The sequence below is a fragment of the Arachis hypogaea genome, chromosome 8 (assembly GCF_003086295.3).
Source record: "Arachis hypogaea cultivar Tifrunner chromosome 8, arahy.Tifrunner.gnm2.J5K5, whole genome shotgun sequence".
Classification (NCBI taxonomy): domain Eukaryota; kingdom Viridiplantae; phylum Streptophyta; class Magnoliopsida; order Fabales; family Fabaceae; genus Arachis; species Arachis hypogaea.
The window spans coordinates 46,483,440-46,501,694 of record NC_092043.1 but is presented as its reverse complement, the minus strand read 5'-3'; the positions used below and the strand labels follow the sequence as shown (position 1 = coordinate 46,501,694).

At 34.3% G+C, this 18,255-nt stretch overlaps 1 protein-coding gene and 1 pseudogene across 4 annotated transcripts; one reads left to right on the top strand and one right to left on the bottom strand.

Moving 5' to 3' along the window:
* The first annotated feature begins 2,452 nt into the window (after positions 1-2,452).
* Positions 2,453-12,628, top strand: LOC112707852 (pleiotropic drug resistance protein 1-like; annotated as a pseudogene).
* A 1,043-nt stretch (positions 12,629-13,671) lies between these two features.
* Positions 13,672-17,247, bottom strand: LOC112707851 (probable protein phosphatase 2C 22). Of its 4 annotated transcripts, none has more exons than XM_025759852.3 (5): positions 16,985-17,229; positions 16,560-16,745; positions 15,714-15,923; positions 15,146-15,357; positions 13,672-14,483 (listed from the first exon to the last, which is right to left on the bottom strand). In XM_025759852.3, the coding sequence occupies exons 2-5, from the start codon at positions 16,698-16,700 to the stop codon at positions 13,919-13,921; spliced, it is 1,128 nt and encodes a 375-aa protein (XP_025615637.1). In that variant the 5' UTR covers positions 16,701-16,745; positions 16,985-17,229; the 3' UTR covers positions 13,672-13,918. The 4 variants fall into 4 exon arrangements, with proteins under 4 accessions (XP_025615637.1, XP_025615640.1, XP_072057618.1 ...); XM_025759855.3 differs by having other exon boundaries at positions 15,714-15,920; XM_072201517.1 differs by having other exon boundaries at positions 15,714-15,957; positions 16,985-17,122.
* Between the last annotated feature and the right edge of the window lie 1,008 nt (positions 17,248-18,255).

Sequence of the window (18,255 nt, the reverse complement as noted above, 5' to 3'; positions counted from 1 at the left end):
GGTGTGGCTAATTAATGTATCAATTTTAAAATCTCTATGGACAATGTTTCTAATTTTTGCAGTGTAGTGTATGCTAATTTTCATGTCCATCGACGAATGGGTATATGGAATGATTTAATCAGGGTATCTAATATAATACAAGGTTTGTGGATTGTGTTAGAGAATTTTAACGAGATTCTATTACATAATGAGGTTAGAGGAGGAATGTTCAGTAATGTTAAAGCTGAGCTTTTTACAGATACTCTAGCAAACTATCGACGGTTTGATATAGGAGTTATTGGGAGGAGTTTCACTTGGTACAGGAAGGTTAGAGGGAAGTTACAAATTACAAAAAAATTGGATAGAGCTATCATTAATCAGAAGTGGCGTTTGCTATTTTCTAAGGCTTACAATGAGGTTTTGACGCGTCTTCACTCTGATTACTGTCCCCCTTGCTCATCAGATGTACAAAAGTTGACATAACTAATAAGGCCCCCCTTTAGATTTCAAGCTGCTTGGATTACTCACCCGCTTTTTTGAAATGTTGTTCATACAGCTTGAAATAAATTAATGTTGTCAGGAGTTTGCTAGAGGTTTAAAGTGACGCGCTTACTTTTAATAAAGAAACTTTTGGAAATATTTTTATTAAAAAGAAAGAGTTGGAGAGACAGTTGAATGATGTTTAGATTTCTCTCAAAAGTGAAAAAAAAAATCTAGAGTTGAGGGTGAAAGAGCAAGGTATTCAGAAGGAGCTAAATTCTATCATTCTTTAGGAAGAGTTTGTGGTACCAAAAATCTAAAGAGTAGTGAGTTCGATGTGGTGACAGAAATACTAAGTTTTTTTTCACTTGTAAACGGTTATTAGACGAAAGAAGAATAAGATCCATGAGTTGTTGTTAGATGATGAAACCTGGACTATTGAGACGCAGGTGCTTGAGCAGGAAATAAATTTTTTCTTTCAAAAACTATTTTCTACAAAAGAGAATATTGACTTGAATGCTATGGGAGATTTTTCCTGCCACTCTCTTAGCAATGAGGCCTGAGAAAGATTTGTTAAACTAGTGGCGTTAGAGGAGGTGAAAAGAGCTGTAATGACCATGAATTCTTTCAAAGTTTCGGGACCGAATGGTTTTCAAACTTTGTTTTGTAAAAAATTTTGGGACTCTCTTAGTTATGATGTGTGGGGGTTAGTCAAGAGAGCCTTTAAGGGCAAGATTTTAAATCCTACTATTTTTCAATTGGAATGGAAATAGCAATTGGAACTGATTTTGACATTTGAATCTTCTGAAAAAGATCAAATTGACTGTGTGGTTTGGAGTTCATAACGCTCTTCCAACGGAGGTCTTCTGCTTCAGGTGACATCTAGCTAATTCGGTTATGTGCCAGAGATGTAATACGGTCCAAAAACACTAGAACATTGTATTAGAGATTGTATATATTCTAGAGTTATTTGATAGATTCTAGATCCTCGGGTTATTGATTCGGTTGAAGGCTTTTCTATGGAAACCTAATTTCGAAAGGTCATGTCTGGTAAGGAGGCTCTTTTAGGGAGCCGGAGTGTGGTGGTTGTGAAGGCATAGGTGCAATGACATTTTTAATGCTAAAAATTATTGGACAAATCACAAGGTGGTTGCTCTCATCAAAAACACAGTTATGGATCAATAGGTGTACTTCTTTTAGTACCTTTAGGAACCGTTTGTCTTGGAAATTTCCGATAGGTAATAATTTTAAAATTAATTGTGATACTAGTTTGCTTATTGATTTGAACTTGGTTGGATTTGATTGTTTTATTAGAAATTCTAATGAAATTGGATTGCGAGTTATTCTAGTAACTCTTTTTTCTAGTCTATCATCTGATCTGAACTTTTTGCAGTTTAGAAGACCCTTATTTTAGTTTGGAATTACAGATTGGAAAATAATATAGTGTGTGAAACATATTGTTTAAATATTCTTCATCTTTTACATGACTCTCTTAATGGAGTAAATATAAAGTCGATGATTTAGTTAACAAGATTCATAAACTATTATTAGGATCTTAATATGTGCATTTTGATTAGATATATATTGAGCTAGAAATAATTTCAATCATATTATTTAGTTTGACCCTTGCGAAACTCTTAAGCAAATCATTATATTTGATTTATAATAGATATTTTACTTTGTGCTTCCCTTTGTTTAGACACCAACAAAAATAATCTTCACTATTTATTATAGTAGTTGTTGTTAGGTGTGAAGTAGCATTTTTTGTAAACTATTACCATAGCACACAGCTCATGGTTATGTAAAACGTAAACGCAACGGATACTTATTACACGTTGAAATTAAAATCCCATTTGCATGGAACCTTTTTTCACTTTTGAACATGAAACTTGGTGACATAAACTGCAAGTCTGCAAGACTGCACCGGCATGTAAGTTTATTGATTTCTTCTACCTTCATTCTATAAATAGCCACCCTCACCTTTATTACCAACACACTACCCTTTCTTTCAGAAACAATAAGAGGAAAAAGCTCAAACACGTAACATGCATTTCACGCACTTGATCCTTCAACCATGAAACTAACAACAATATCCATTTCTAGAAACTACTACCAGTTTCTTCGAAAGAATTAACTTGAATCAGCAACTAACCATCGTCAAAAGATGGAGAATGGTGAACTGAGAGTGGCGAGCGCACGCTTAGGAAGCTCACGTGTATGGAGCAGTGGTGCAGTTGATGTGTTCTCAGGCTCTTCGAGACGAGACGACGACGAAGAACAGCTCAAATGGGCGGCGATCGAGAAGCTTCCAACATATCGACGCTTAACACGAGGCATACTAACCGAATCGCAAGGCGAATACACCGAGATCGATATCAACGAACTCGGTCCCTTGCAGAGGAAGAAATTAGTAGAAAGGCTAGTCAAGATTGCTGAACAAGACAATGAGAAGTTCTTGTTGAAATTGAGAAGGAGAATCGATAGGAAATAGAAGGAAACATACTAATTAGATTTTATAATAATGTGTTAAAAATATTTTATAATGTGGTTAATTGTTGTGCTTTTTGAATTGCAGAGTTGGACTTGATATTCCGATGATTGAAGTCCGATTCGAGCATTTGAATGTTGAAGCTGAGGCTCATGTTGGAAGCAGGGCATTGCCAACAAACCTTAACTTCTGCATTAATTTGTTAGAGGTAATTAATGAACTGTATGATAATATCATCATTTAGATTTTGGATCTTACTACTTCAAAAAACTCTGTTAGGAACATAAGCAAACTTAGAAGTTAACATTTATTTTGTGCAGACATTAATTTTTCTTTTTTCCCTCGGTTTTCCTCTTTTTGAAGGGGATCCTGAATTCTTTTCGCATTATTCCGAGTCGAAAGAAGCCATTCACAGTTCTTCATGATGTTAGTGGAATCATCAAGCCTAGAAGGTGAATATAGCACAACAATTCAACAATTCAAATCTGTGATTTATTTTTTCCTTTTTGAGGAAACTATATCTCAACATTTTCTTTTGGCTTGTGTAGGATGACACTGCTCTTGGGCCCTCCAAGCTCCGGGAAGACCACGCTGTTGCTAGCACTGGCCGGAAGACTCAGCAAAGATCTTAAAGCAAGGACATGTGATTTCGGCAAGGTTATCAAACTCTCAGAGTTTAATCACAAATCAAGTTTACCTAAACTTTTATTATTGAGTTTGACTACCTTGGATGTGAGATTAAGCCCCCTTTTTTTTTTTCTTTTAATCAAGAATTGGACTAACGAATGCTTAGATTTGAAGAGAATCCTTTTCATGCTTATTATGATTCAAACTTTATTGCTGATACATTGCAGTTTTCTGGGAGAGTTTCCTACAATGGTCATGGAATGGAGGAATTTGTGCCTCAGAGAACATCAGCTTACATAAGTCAAACTGATCTCCACATAGGGGAGCTTACAGTCAGAGAAACATTGGCCTTTTCAGCAAGGTGTCAAGGGATCGGAACGCGTTACGGTAAGTTTCGGGCTTGGGTTCTCTCATCTTCTCCATTCTGTATGCTATGTACCAAAATGTTTACTTAGCACTTAGAGTAGTTTAATCGCAAAAAATAGCAAATTGTGTATCCATTTGATTAAACTGTTTAAAATTTTTGGTAACTTGCAGAAATGCTGGCAGAATTGTCAAGAAGAGAAAAGGCACAAAACATTAAGCCAGATCCTGATCTAGATATTTATATGAAGGTTTACAAAGACATAAATAACAATATTAAATTATTCAAAATATGATGAAATGCTTTGAATATAGAAAAGAAGGTAAAACATATTCAATTTTCAGGCTGCAGCACTGGAAGGCCAAGAAACCAATGTAGTTACAGATTATATAATGAAGGTACCAAATTAAATTCATCAAAATTTTTATATGATTTTAAGATATTTTTTCTGAGTTCTGCTCATAATAAATTGCAGATTTTGGGTCTAGAAGTATGTGCTGACACCATGGTAGGGGATGAAATGATTAGGGGAATTTCTGGTGGACAGAAAAAGAGTCACAACTGGTAAAAACCAGAAATTTCATCATCTGTTTAACATGAAATTTAAGTAATTTTCTTTTAGTAATTTTTTTTTTCTTTTTTCATCTATTTCAACTTTTTTTTGGTGGCAAATAAATTATGTAGGTGAGATGCTAGTTGGACCAGCAAGGGCACTTTTCATGGATGAAATATCAACTGGTTTGGATACTTCTACAACATTCCAAATGGTTAATTCTTTGAGACAATCCATTCACATTTTGAATGGAACTGCTGTGATATCTCTTCTCCAACCAGCACCAGAAACTTATGAACTATTTGATGATGTAATTCTCCTATCAGATGGACAAATTGTGTATCAGGGTCCAAGAGAAAATGTTCTCGAGTTCTTTGAATACATGGGATTCAAATGTCCAAACAGAAAAGGAGAAGCTGATTTCTTGCAAGAGGTAACTTTCTAACTTCCCCAAACACTTTTTTGTTCTTTCATCCCTGTAAAAATAAGAGAAAAAAAAAACATAGGAATCCATTCCTCAGGATTGGAAAATGTGGTGAAGGATAAAGAGAATAAAGTAATCTCTTAAGATCTGAAAGTGAAAGATTTGTTTCTCATCATTTTTGAAAAAACAGTTAACAGTCATCATTAGTCTTTCTGTTGATGTATGAATTGTGTATTTGGTGACTAGTTTGCCACACTTTTTTGAATAATGAGGGGCAAATTTGTCATTCTAAAATGATGGACTAAGCTCTCTGTTAATGTATGTAATAGGTAACATCAAGAAAAGATCAAGAGCAGTACTGGGCAAACAATGATAAGCCTTATACCTTTGTCTCTGTAAGAGAATTTGCAGATGCATTTCGGTCATTTCACATCGGCCGGAAACTTGGCAATGAGCTTGCTACCCCGTTCGACAAGACCAGAGGCCACCCTGCTGTTCTAACCAAGAACAAGTATGGTGTCAGCAAGAGGGAATTGCTAAGAGCTTGTGTTTCAAGAGAATTCTTGCTCATGAAAAGGAACTCCTTTGTCTACATTTTCAAGATGTGCCAAGTAAGTACTGTTCAAGTTATGGTCCTCCCCAAAATATTTGTCAAAATGTGGTACAATAACAAATGACCTTATTTCAATACAATTTGTATATAGATGATATATTGGATTGTTAATGTGACAGTTTCTAAATGATAATTATTTTAGAATGGAAGGGATGTAATATTCATCTTAAAGGTTTACAAACTGTTACTATTCAAATTTAGCTAAACTTCTTAAGTTTAACTGAATTGGTGAGTTTGATAACATTGGTCCAAAGCTATGATATTCTTTTCAACACTATAGTCAACTAGATAGAAGCTTGATCCTTTTCATTCTTTTCAGTTGACTTTAACAGGAATCATAACAATGACATTGTTCTTGAGGACTGAGATGCACCGGAACACAGTATCCGATGGCGGGATCTACATGGGAGCTTTATTCTTTGGTCTGATTATGATAATGTTCAATGGATTCTCTGAGCTATCCATGACCATTGCAAAGCTCCCTGTTTTCTATAAGCAAAGGGACCTTCTCTTCTATCCTTCTTGGGCATACTCCTTGCCATTATGGATCCTTAAGATTCCTATCACTTTGGTAGAAGTTGGTATTTGGGTTGTCACGACTTACTATGTTATAGGCTTTGATCCAAATATTGAAAGGTGAGTAAAGGTCTTTTAAGTAAGAATAAAAAAGTGAGTATTCTGATACAGGATAATATTGTACAGAGATGGAGAGAGTAAGAGTGAAAAGAGCATATGACATGTGTTGTGGCTTATGGATCCCACTAGATAAAGGTGTTTGAATAAAAGAGAGTTACAACCTCTTTCTGTATCTCTATACATTCTTACTCTATATCAGAGTCATCACCCAATAATAATACTTGAACTCAAATTAGAGTAATGTGGATTCGTTCATGTACAATTGAAGTCATATATCATTCAATACCATATAGATGATACGTTGACAAGGAGAACAATGATAATTATGTATTTATGTTCAAATAGCACAACTTTTTTAGATAATTTGGTTGGTTTTCATTATGGTCATATAATTTCTCATGGCAGGTTCATCAAGCAGTATCTTCTGCTAGCTTGCATCAACCAGATGGCCGCTGCACTTTTTCGATTTATGGGGGCAGTTGGGAGGAACCTCGTTGTGGCCAACGCATTTGGAACATTTGCTTTAATTGCAATTATGGTCATGGGTGGATTCGTCCTATCTAGAGGTGAAACGTTATTTCAGTTAAAGGTTATCAAATTCTCGAGTTAACGGTTAACTCAAGCTCTTAAACTCTCAACTCTTATGAGTTTATCATAAGTTTTTGTCTTCAAATAGAGTGAAAAGTACTTGGATATTCCTAGTTCACAACTACTAAAATTTTATTTGTTATACAATTCTCAAGTATTATAATTGAAAATTTATAGTCTAGATGTCCTAGTCTCCTAAAATATGCAAGTACTGTTAGAAATCGATGGCTCTTTTTTTACCGCGTCAACTTGTTTCGAAACTTAATATTAAAATCACACTCTTTTGAAACTAATTATCCAGATGTCATCCTTTCTATACTACTAGAATCAATTATAATTAAATATAAAAAAGCAAATCAGTTGCCATCTTGGTAAAAAAGTGGCATTTAGATAATTAGTTTAAAAAGTGGTATTTTGATAATAAATTTTGAAAAAAATAACGTATTATTAAAAAAAAAAAGCTGAAATCGAGTTTAAAATTCAAGTTTACCTAATCTTCACAAGTTTAGGTGGACTATTGAGTTTGTTTGCCTTTGACAGAGTTTATTATAAAAAAAATGCACATATTTTTCCGTTACCTTGTTTTAAACTCCTAATATCAAAATCTAACACAGAACTACTTACATTCTTTTGAATCAGTTGATGTGAGGAAGTGGTGGTTATGGGGTTACTGGACCTCTCCCATGATGTACGGACAGAATGCTTTAGCTGTGAATGAATTCCTGGGAAACAGTTGGAAACATGTAAGGAATACAATCAAACCAATGAAACATGCACAAAGAATACAAAATGAATAGGGAACAGTTTTGATATATGATTTTGATAATTAAGTGAATTTCTTATTGATATTGTTGCAGGTTCCACCTAATGCAACAGAACCATTAGGTGTTCAGGTCTTAAAAGCACGTGGACTATTCCCTGAAGCATACTGGTATTGGATTGGAGTTGGAGCTTCCATTGGATACATGTTACTCTTCAATTTACTTTTCCCTTTGGCCTTGCATTATCTTGACCGTAAGTATATTTTATGTGTAGGTAGCTTGGATCCCATTTAGTAACTGTTTTATTGGACTAAAAAGATATTGAGCGACAAAATTTTTCTATTCTATCTTTGAATACATTTACTAAAAAGTAGTAAAATTATGTATCAAAAGGAACTTTCTATCCATCCTTACACCACCAGCTTTGTAGTAACCAAGTTTCTAAAACCAAACGGGTATTCAATCGAGATTTAAAGAGTTGAACCAGATATAATAAAAAGAAAAGTTTAGGGGGCAGCAACTTTATTAAATTCTGGCCAACATATAACCAGCAAAGAAAAGTGAGCCATTTGATGAAATCTCACACCATTAAAATCATCATTAATGGCTATTTGATGGCGACAAATCACAAAAGTTGCTGGCCCCTAGCACTCCTCATAATAAAATGCTAAAAAATCAAGTCGATTCCACCGATTTACTGTTTTGATCTATTTTTGGGGATTTTGACCGGTTTACTAACAACCGATTTTTATCTTGAATCAAACCGGTTTAATAGTTAAGTTTTGGTTAATTAGATCGAACCGGTCGATTTAGTCCTGTTCTCAGAACCGTGCTAGTAACTTTGATCTTGTACATGTGTGCGCTGCCTTCAAATTTGTGAAACTATAGCACTGCTCTAAGAATTGAATCGTTATGCTGCAGCATTTGGCAAACCACAAGCATTGATATCAGAAGAAGCTTTAGCTGAGAGGAATTCTGTTAAGAATGATCACATCATTGAACTTTCTTCTGGAAGGAATGGAGCTTCTGGTTGTTCCCGAGTTCCACTAGCTTATGTTTCATATTTTTAGCTTCACACATGTTCATTGTGTAATGTTATAAGTGCAATTTTCAATGCAGATAAAAGTAATGGAAGAAGTGTGTCATCAAGAACCTTGTCTGCAAGAGTTGTTGCCATTAATGAAACCGATCGCTACAGAAAGTGTGGGATGGTTCTTCCTTTCACGCCTCTTTCTATCACTTTTGATGAAATCAGATATGCAGTAGACATGCCACAGGTAAAATAACTGATTTCAGAAAGGAACTTTCAAGTGCGGGATGAAACAACACATGTAAATTAATACTGGTTTCGATTTATGCTTGCAGGAAATGACGGCCCAAGGCATAGTTGAAGATAAAGTTGAACTGTTGAAAGGTATAAGTGGAGCCTTTAGACCAGGAGTTCTAACAGCTCTAATGGGTGTAAGTGGAGCTGGTAAAACCACTCTAATGGATGTGTTATCTGGGAGGAAAACCGCAGGATATATTCAAGGCCAAATCACCATATCAGGGTACCCTAAGAAGCAAGAAACATTCGCTCGCATATCCGGATATTGTGAGCAAACTGACATACACTCTCCCCATGTCACAGTCTATGAGTCACTTGTTTATTCTGCATGGCTAAGGTTACCCCCTGAGGTTGATTCTTCCACAAGAGAGGTAAATTGACATATAGTAATATTTGCTCCATTCATTTCATAGTTGAATAAATTGACATGCTTTTTCTTCTAAAAAATGTGCTATATTAATTTAGGTTCTTACAATTGTTATCGATTCATTGTAGATGTTCATTGAAGAAGTTATGGAGCTGGTAGAGCTGAATTCATTGAGAGATGCATTGGTTGGATTACCTGGAGTGAATGGTTTGTCCACAGAGCAGCGCAAGAGGCTAACTATTGCGGTTGAACTTGTTGCAAATCCTTCTATAATATTCATGGATGAACCTACCTCTGGCCTTGATGCCAGGGCTGCTGCTATAGTTATGAGGACAGTGAGGAACACAGTCAACACAGGCCGAACCGTGGTGTGCACAATCCACCAGCCTAGCATTGATATATTTGATGTTTTCGATGAGGTCAGAGATCGATTCTTCTTTTTCTGACTCAATAATGCTTTGCTAAATTCAAGTGTTTCAATGCTATAACTATATGTTTTCCGTTTTATTACAGTTACTTCTCTTGAAGCGTGGAGGTGAAGAGATATATGTTGGGCCATTAGGCTGCCATGCTTCTCATCTTATCAGTTACTTTGAGGTAAGCAACTAACTCTTCAGTGGTAATTAATATTAAATATTTCTTGTTTTATCATTCACTTTATTAATCAAACAAAGCTATGCATGCTATATAGGGAATTAATGGAGTGCCAAAGATCAAGAATGGTTATAATCCTGCAACCTGGATGTTGGAGGTTACTTCAGAAGCACAAGAGGAAGCTCTAGGAATTAACTTTGCTGAACTATACAAGAATTCTGATCTATACAGGTAAGGAACAACTTCAAAGAAAAAGAAAAGGCATAAGAGCCATAACGATAAACTTGATTTTGACTCGAATGTTTTACGAGAATAATAATTTCTATACACCCACGGCATAAAACAGTTTTACACTATCAGATGAGTAATTATAAAGTAATTTCCATGAACTTGTTTAACATCATCATCCAATCACATCCATTCTTTCGTATAATCATTCAACTAGTAGATATGACTAGTCTGTTTTTTTGGTTGTATGCCAATATATGATTAAATATCTTTGTAAAACTATTTTAAATCGACAGTTCATATTTTAATGTTTTCTGTGCAACTGTCAATATGCTTTTCCATGGTTGACTAATATATGTACAATCATGTTCAGGGGAAACAAGGCGCTGATAAGTGAACTAAGTATACCCCCATCAGATTCTAAGGACTTATACTTCCCTACAAAGTACTCACAGTCCTTCATAGCCCAATGTAAGGCTTGCCTTTGGAAACAGAACCTATCATATTGGAGAAACCCTCCATACAGTGCAGTGAAACTCTTGTTCACAACATTCTTAGCCCTTTTGTTTGGGACAATTTTTTGGGATTTTGGCTCCAAAAGGTACCAAGAAACAAACATATGTCTTTTATTTTCTTTTTCATACCTTAGTTTAGTTACATCTTGAGTTTTGATTTCTTGAATGTAAGAAAAGAACACAAGATATATTTAATGCCATGGGATCCATGTATGCTGCAGTACTCAGCACTGGAGTACAAAATGCTAGTTCTGTGCAACCTGTTGTGGCCATTGAGAGAACAGTCTTTTATAGAGAAAAAGCTGCTGGAATGTACTCAGCTTTGCCATATGCATTTGGACAGGTATGCACAAAGTTTTTCATTTAATGCGTAGGACTATATTTGGTAAGTCTATGATGACAGAAAATATAGAGATATTGAGATAATGAAATAAAGATAAGATTTCATTTCTAGTTTTTTAATATTTAGACGAATTTAGTTTTATATTTATCTCTTTATCTAAATTGGTTTTTGTCTTGTATTGGTATTCAAAAGTACTATGGTCACAAAAAAATGGTCATTAACTCAGTCATTTAATTGATTTTGACCTTTTTTTAGCTATTTTCAATTATATAAATTCATTGATTTAAGAAAATATTATGAAAGTCACAATGACGAAAATCATAGAATGGAGAATGTAATTTAGAAGGAAAATCATCAACATATTGTTTAACAGTAGTAGTCACAAAGTAGAATGAAAATAGAAACTCTTGGAAACTCTAGATCTGATGAAATTTTAACCAATTCACCACATTTGAAAATCCTACAGGTTGCTATTGAGATCCCATACATATTGCTACAGACCCTGGCATATGGTGTCATAGTGTATGCCATGATTGGGTTTGAGTGGGCGGCTGCCAAGTTCTTTTGGTACCTGTTCTTCATGTTCTTTACATTTTTTTACTACACCTTATATGGGATGATGGCTGTTGGTATTACCCCAGATCACCATATTGCTGCCATAGTTTCTCTTGGGTTCTACTTGATATGGAACCTTTTCTCGGGATTTGTCATTCCTAGAACTGTAAGCTACCATTATCCCTTATGCTTTCATTTTAATATTTTAGAAAATGCTACTCTTATGAGTTTAAAAAATATTTGAAGAAATACTAGCAGCATTTTTTATGAATTGTTTTATTAATAAAGTGATCTTTAGATGTCTATTTTAACACTTCCTTCCTAAATTGTCCCTTAAACATTGGTCACAACTTTCTTTCCACCAATGCATAATAGCATTCACAATGCTCGGTTTCAGTTTAGTTTTATTTTTGGTTCTATAAGATGCTACATCAGCATTTGTAAAAACTAATCGTCACAAACAAGAACTTGAGACTAAATACGAAATTTGTCACTCTAATCTTTAGTTTCAATTCAATCTAAACTTTAAACATAAATGATTATCCATCAAAGTGAAATCGTCTCTCTATACTGAGTCCAGTCTCATTCCATCGATTATTTCTAATGCAAAGTGTAATCCAAACATTGACTATTTTTTGTATTTTAAATTTTAAAAATACTCTATTGAAGTTGCTACACCTTAACATGCATGACTGTTAGGTGATTTCCCAAAAAAGGCACAGATAAGAAATAGCATCATTCCTCACATTTGCCAAACTTTTGATATTTACAGAGAATGCCAGTGTGGTGGAGATGGTACTTTTGGATTTGTCCTGTGGCATGGACCATGTATGGATTAGTCACTTCACAGTTTGGTGATGTAACTGAACGCCTAGAGACTGGAGAAACTGTGGGAGATTTTGTAGAGAGATATTTTGGATATAGAGATGATTTCATTGGTATAGCTGCTGCTGTTGTTGTTGGCTTCACATTGCTCTTTGGATTTACCTTTGCCTTTTCAATTAAGGCATTTAATTTCCAAAAGAGATGAAAACATTTTTATATAAATAATACTAGGGAAGCAATAATTAAAGTTACCATATTTAACATACATCTTATTTCATACATGTAACATTTATAATTACACATTTATTACATTTAAAATTACACACTTGTTCTAATAATAATGAATAAATTTTAAATAAGATAATCTTGGCCTGTTTAGTCTGATTTTCTATTATCTCATAAACATTATTGTTTTTATATAATATATATACACTTGTATAAAATTTAATTAATAATGGAATTTAAAGCAGTAAAATATTCCTAGACCACACTTGATTTGTTGGGAACGTTTTCTTGTGGAAGAGGCAAGCATCTACCTAGTTGTAGAGCTGCGTTGAAAAATTAATATAAAACCCAAAAAGTGTGAACGATAACTAGTTTGGAACGCAGGGGGTGATTTTCTTGCGGCAAGAGTTTTATGTTGAGGCTTCTGGAAATAGGTTGAAAAAACGCACAATGTGTAAACTTCAATGTAAGATTCTGGAAAATGGGTCGCTAAAAAAAGTGTTAAAAGAGTGAACTCTTTTTTTTTTTTTCTTTTTCTCTAAAATGGATAAAGACTTTGAAAGTGAGATTCTAGAAACTGCAGTTATGAAAGTGGACAGGAAGCATTGGAAGGAAAGGAATGAAGATGAAAATTTGAAATTCAGAGAAAGAGAAGGGTAAGTATTTGGACTTGGCATTAGCAAGGGGCTTTTGGACTTTTCTAATGCAAAATATAATAATGTTGTCGTTTCAAGACAGGTTTAAACTTTGTGGTATGTTTCTCAAAATTCATGTTTGGGTTAATAGCAATGCTGTATGTGAAACAGGCATTTGAGAAATGAATGATTTTCCTTTCTACTTGTGCCTAAAGAGAAAAACTATACAATAATTTTTAGTTTGCTTTTTAATATATACACGCCAAAGAAAGGCTCAATTCAAGAACAAAATTTCCTTAACATTATTAGCCCCCGAAAAAAAAGTTTTACAGCTGCAGTTATATACCTAAGATTTTACAATATTTAACTTATGCAAGCATACATTCACTTGAACTTTCCATAAACTCGTGAAGCTAATGTTAATGGAAATAGAAAGTCTTGAGATTGTAGAAAATAGAAATACATGAGAAAGTTAGTACAACTATTTTTCCCATTTCAAGAGAGTACAAATTCATTGCTATGAAATGCCTCTCATAGTCAGAACTAAGAACCAAACAAGCCCTCAAATATGTATTCATTCATTGGATTTGTTTATGCTTAGAAGAAAAAAGAATGAACCAATAATTCTACATTGCCAATAACCAAATGACTAACACAAAAATTAAAATGTCGACTAGATGCCGCATATTTTACAGTCAAAGTTTTCTCAATCTACACCTACAAATGAATCTTAGTTCCTAGAGAAAAAAAAAAAAAAAAAAAAAAAAAAGAGAAAATTTAACATCAAGAGCTCAATTACCTAAGTTATCCAGGAAGCTTTGCAACTCCCTCAAGCCTTCGGCAGAGAAGCTCCTGTGCACTCTCGAGCGCGGCACCACCAAGTTAGGCGGAGGTTGTTGCTGGAAGCAAATTACAACAGCAGATAAATTGTCTCCACTCTTTCTTTTTAAAGCCTCATCAACCAAATCCTTGCTACACATGGTGGGGTCATTATGTTCCTGAAGCCTGCGGCGAGCAAAGTCCACTGCATTCTGGCTCCTAAATACATCCCAAATCCCGTCGCAACCAATTATGAGGAATTCATCCTCGGCGGTGAGTTTTGTACTCATAAACTCAGGTTCTGCGCTGAGTGGTCCCCCGCCTCGGCTTTTCATCCCTTCCACGTGCCAGTCGCCAATAGCACGAGCAACATTGAGTTGTCCATTAAGATATCCATCATAGACATATCCCCCAGATGCCTCAATACGCTTCTTCTCTTTCATGCACACAGGTTTATGATCTCTTGACATTTCAATTGCTTTTCCACGCCGACACAGCACAGCTCGGCAATCTCCAGCATTTGCTACCACCAGTTGCCTGCAATCAGAAACTATTATCAAGTGCAGATTATCAAAGTCATGTAGTATGTCATGTCATTTTCTCATTCGGTGTTGGAGCTCATTAATGATTTAATTAGTTACCCATTATAGCAACTCTATTAGCATGACCGAGATGTATAGTTAGATCATTTATTTACCATTTATTTACCATAGTTAGATTACTCATTTCAATCTAGTTAGTCCAACCTGTATAGTTAGTTAGAATAACAATTTTGTTGGCCTCTTGTATATAAAATTCTTTGTATAGTGCAGAGTGTGACTTGCCAATTGCCATACTAACAGAAAATCTTCAGCTTTATTTTCCATATTCTCTCCTCTCTTTCTTCTTTTTTCTTCCTTCGCACATAATCACAGCTCACTGGCTCAGATGCCAAGTTTCAACATGCTATCATGGATAACTAATTAAATCATTAATGAACTCCAACATTCGGAGAAGGAAAAGCATAGAAAAAGAACAAAGGGCCAACTTTTGAGGCAGGTTACAATGCCCCTGAACCTCCATTGGACCGAAATGATTTCAAACACTTGGACATGTTCAAAAAACTGAAGACCTAAAAGGTAAAGAATAATAAATAAAATGCATTTTTAAACTTATTTTCTCAGATGTATGCTGAGATTGTTTAGTATCAAAAACCTAACCTTCCAATAACAAGAGCAGCCAATGCCGTAGTGCCAGATGCAAGGGTAGCATCCAGAGAGCAGGCTTCTGCGAAGGCATTGTCCGTTTGCAGAAATGCTGAAGCAATTATCCTCTCAATATCACTTGGAAAATCATCATCTTGAATAATGAACTTTGGCAAATGGTGGCAAGCAAAATCAGCAGCATGCTTTCCACCATGTCCATCAAATACCTGATCCGTCATTAGACACACAATGTCATAAGACATATTTAAAAGAAAAGGAGGTAACATACACAAATTTCCTTCTACTCATTAGCTATTACATGGACAACAACGGTGTGTATAATGTATTTACATACATTGATCTAGAACAAAGGCAAAGAAACAATACTACCAGAAAAGATTAGCATGTACATTAATATTATATAAAACTTTAAAAATTAAGTCAAGAGACAAGTGGAACATAAAAAGAGATAAATAAAAGTGAGACATAACGTTAATTTTATTCTTTTATTTCAAAAATCATCCATTCATTCACATAATAGTTTGTTCTCCAATAAGTGGAAGAGTAGATCAGTATTCAGTACCCCGTAGAAAGCACTAGGTCCGTCTATATGGTTCTTGAGTCCATTCTCTTGCATAAAGTTGTCAACGCAAACATAAACATCTTCCATACTTGACCGGAACCCCATATTACCACATCCTCCAGAACGAAGTTTTGGAAGGAAATCAGACTGACAATCTTCAGTGGCACGCTCCGGTTCAGCGGATACATCAGAAAGTTTTGTCATCATCTGCTAAGTTTGTCACCAAAAAACAATTATCCAAATTCTAAAGAGTATTAAAAAAAATTCAAGAAAAAACTAACTTCTAAATGTAGAAATAAACTTGAATTGAACTCCAGAAATAAACACCATTGACAATAGCCAGTTACCAATTATCATCCAATAAACTAACTTCACAACGGTAAACTAAATAGCACAAGCAAGTTATCACACTTGAGCACTCATCTATGTATATAAATAAACGTCTATCTCAACAAAAGAAAAACAAACAATTGATTCCTAAAGAGAAACAAACTGAAATCTTTTCCATAGCTTTTTTTTAATGCATATGTTACCTCAACTTAATAGAAGACAAACAATAATTATCCTTAGCCACAACTTTGCCAAAAACTCTTAACAGTGTTGTTTTCCCAAAATGATAAATAAAATTTTATTTGATTATTAAAAAAAAGTACGTTTAAATATATATAAAAACACCTTATATAAAGAAATTAATAATTCATGTACCAACAAACAAAAGGACGAAACAACACCATTTCTGTAACCTAGCAGCACTAAGGTTCAACAGCATAAGCACAATAAATACACTTTCCTAATTAATTTTTTCATTCAAAAAAAAAATAAGGAAGAATTAAAATTATAACTTACAAGAGAAGGATGGCGAACAAGGGGTTTCTTGTTGTGATGGCATTGGCGAAAGGCAGAGGCAGCAGAAGAAGGTGGATTCGGAGGTCGACCATCAATGGGGCTCTTACTTTCACCACAATTGAACCCTTCAATTTCCTCCATTTTCACATAGCCTCGCCCCCCAAAAGTAAAACTATAAAATATAAGCTGAGAAATAGAAAATAGGGTTCGACCCAGATCAGAAAACGCTATTGGGTAGCTTGAACGAGTGTCAAAATTAGGTCTTTTTTTTTGTTTTAGGGCGATTTTGTTCGTTGCAACGAGATTAACACATAAGAGTTGTATAAAACAAAATGTGAATGGTTAGAGAGAGAGAGAGAGAGAGAGAGAGAGAGAGAGAGAAGAATAGGATTTGTGGAGGGAGAAAGAGAGAGATAGAGATTCACCGTCGTAGCTGAACGCGGTGGTCGGTGGTGGTTGTTAGGTGGGTTTTAACTTTGAAGGTTCCCAAATTTGCGTGTGCGGTGGCAGGTTCGTAACGACGTCGTTTCTTGTAACGTCACGGAAGATGTTTTGGGGGCTTTGTTTCTTTTAAACGGCACCGTGCATTTTAACCGGAGCTACGTTCTATTCTAACACGTCGTCCATTCATGAGATGATGCACCACATGCTGAAGCCAATTTTTGTTTATGAGAAATGCTAGTTTTGCTTCCAATTTAATTTAAATGGTAAATATTATTTAGTTATTATAAACTACATAGAAAATTATTAAAGTAGGTTATAATGCTAGGTAGATAATGGAGGAACGAACAACGTGAATAATAGAAATTTGGATTTTTTAAATTTTAAATTTTATTTTAGAAGATAAATTATAATTTTTTATTATTTATTTGATAGGTGAGATAAAAAAAATATGAGAAAAAAAAATTTAAAGATAAGAGATCATATTTTATCATTTAAAGTAAAAATTCAAAATTTAGAAGATCTAAATTCAAATAATAAACACATTTTAATAAAAAAAATCAAACAAATTAAGTGAAATATCAATAATATATACCCAAATAAATATTTATTTTAGAATGAAAAGAATCATTCATAAACAAAATAAAATTAACGTCTGACTTCATTGATAAAAAATAAGTAATGAGATAACAATTATGAGAACATCGCAGTCGCAATATAACAATGGCAGCCTAGCGACGGAGGTCTGAATGACAGACTGTTAGAGAAAATGGGAAAATGGTACCAAAAGACAGTAAGAGAATGTCGTTTGAAAAAAAATATTCAAAAATAAAAAAATTCAAAATTATTATTAAACCTAATTAAGTCAAAATTAATTTTTAAAATCAAAATTAACTTTCCTTTTTTTAACGTATTATTAACCTATTATTAGCCGTGCCACAAAAAAAAAAACTAAAAGAAAATTACATTAAAACTACTCTAACAAACGTTGTACCAATAGCTTAAGTATGAAGATAAATTGTGAAAGCTATGATATCCAAATTGCAAACCAAGACCATGAATCGCCAATCTATCTCCAAAAGTGTTAGTTTTTCTGAATTCGTGATAAAGATCCAAACTGTTCAGTCTACCACACCGTCTTTAATAGTCATCACTCTTGTCGAATCAATGTAGCTCAATAGTATTTTATGAATAAAGCTTTATTGTTACCATCGAGTTAACTTACAATGTTATTTTGAAGATGCTTAAACTTAGG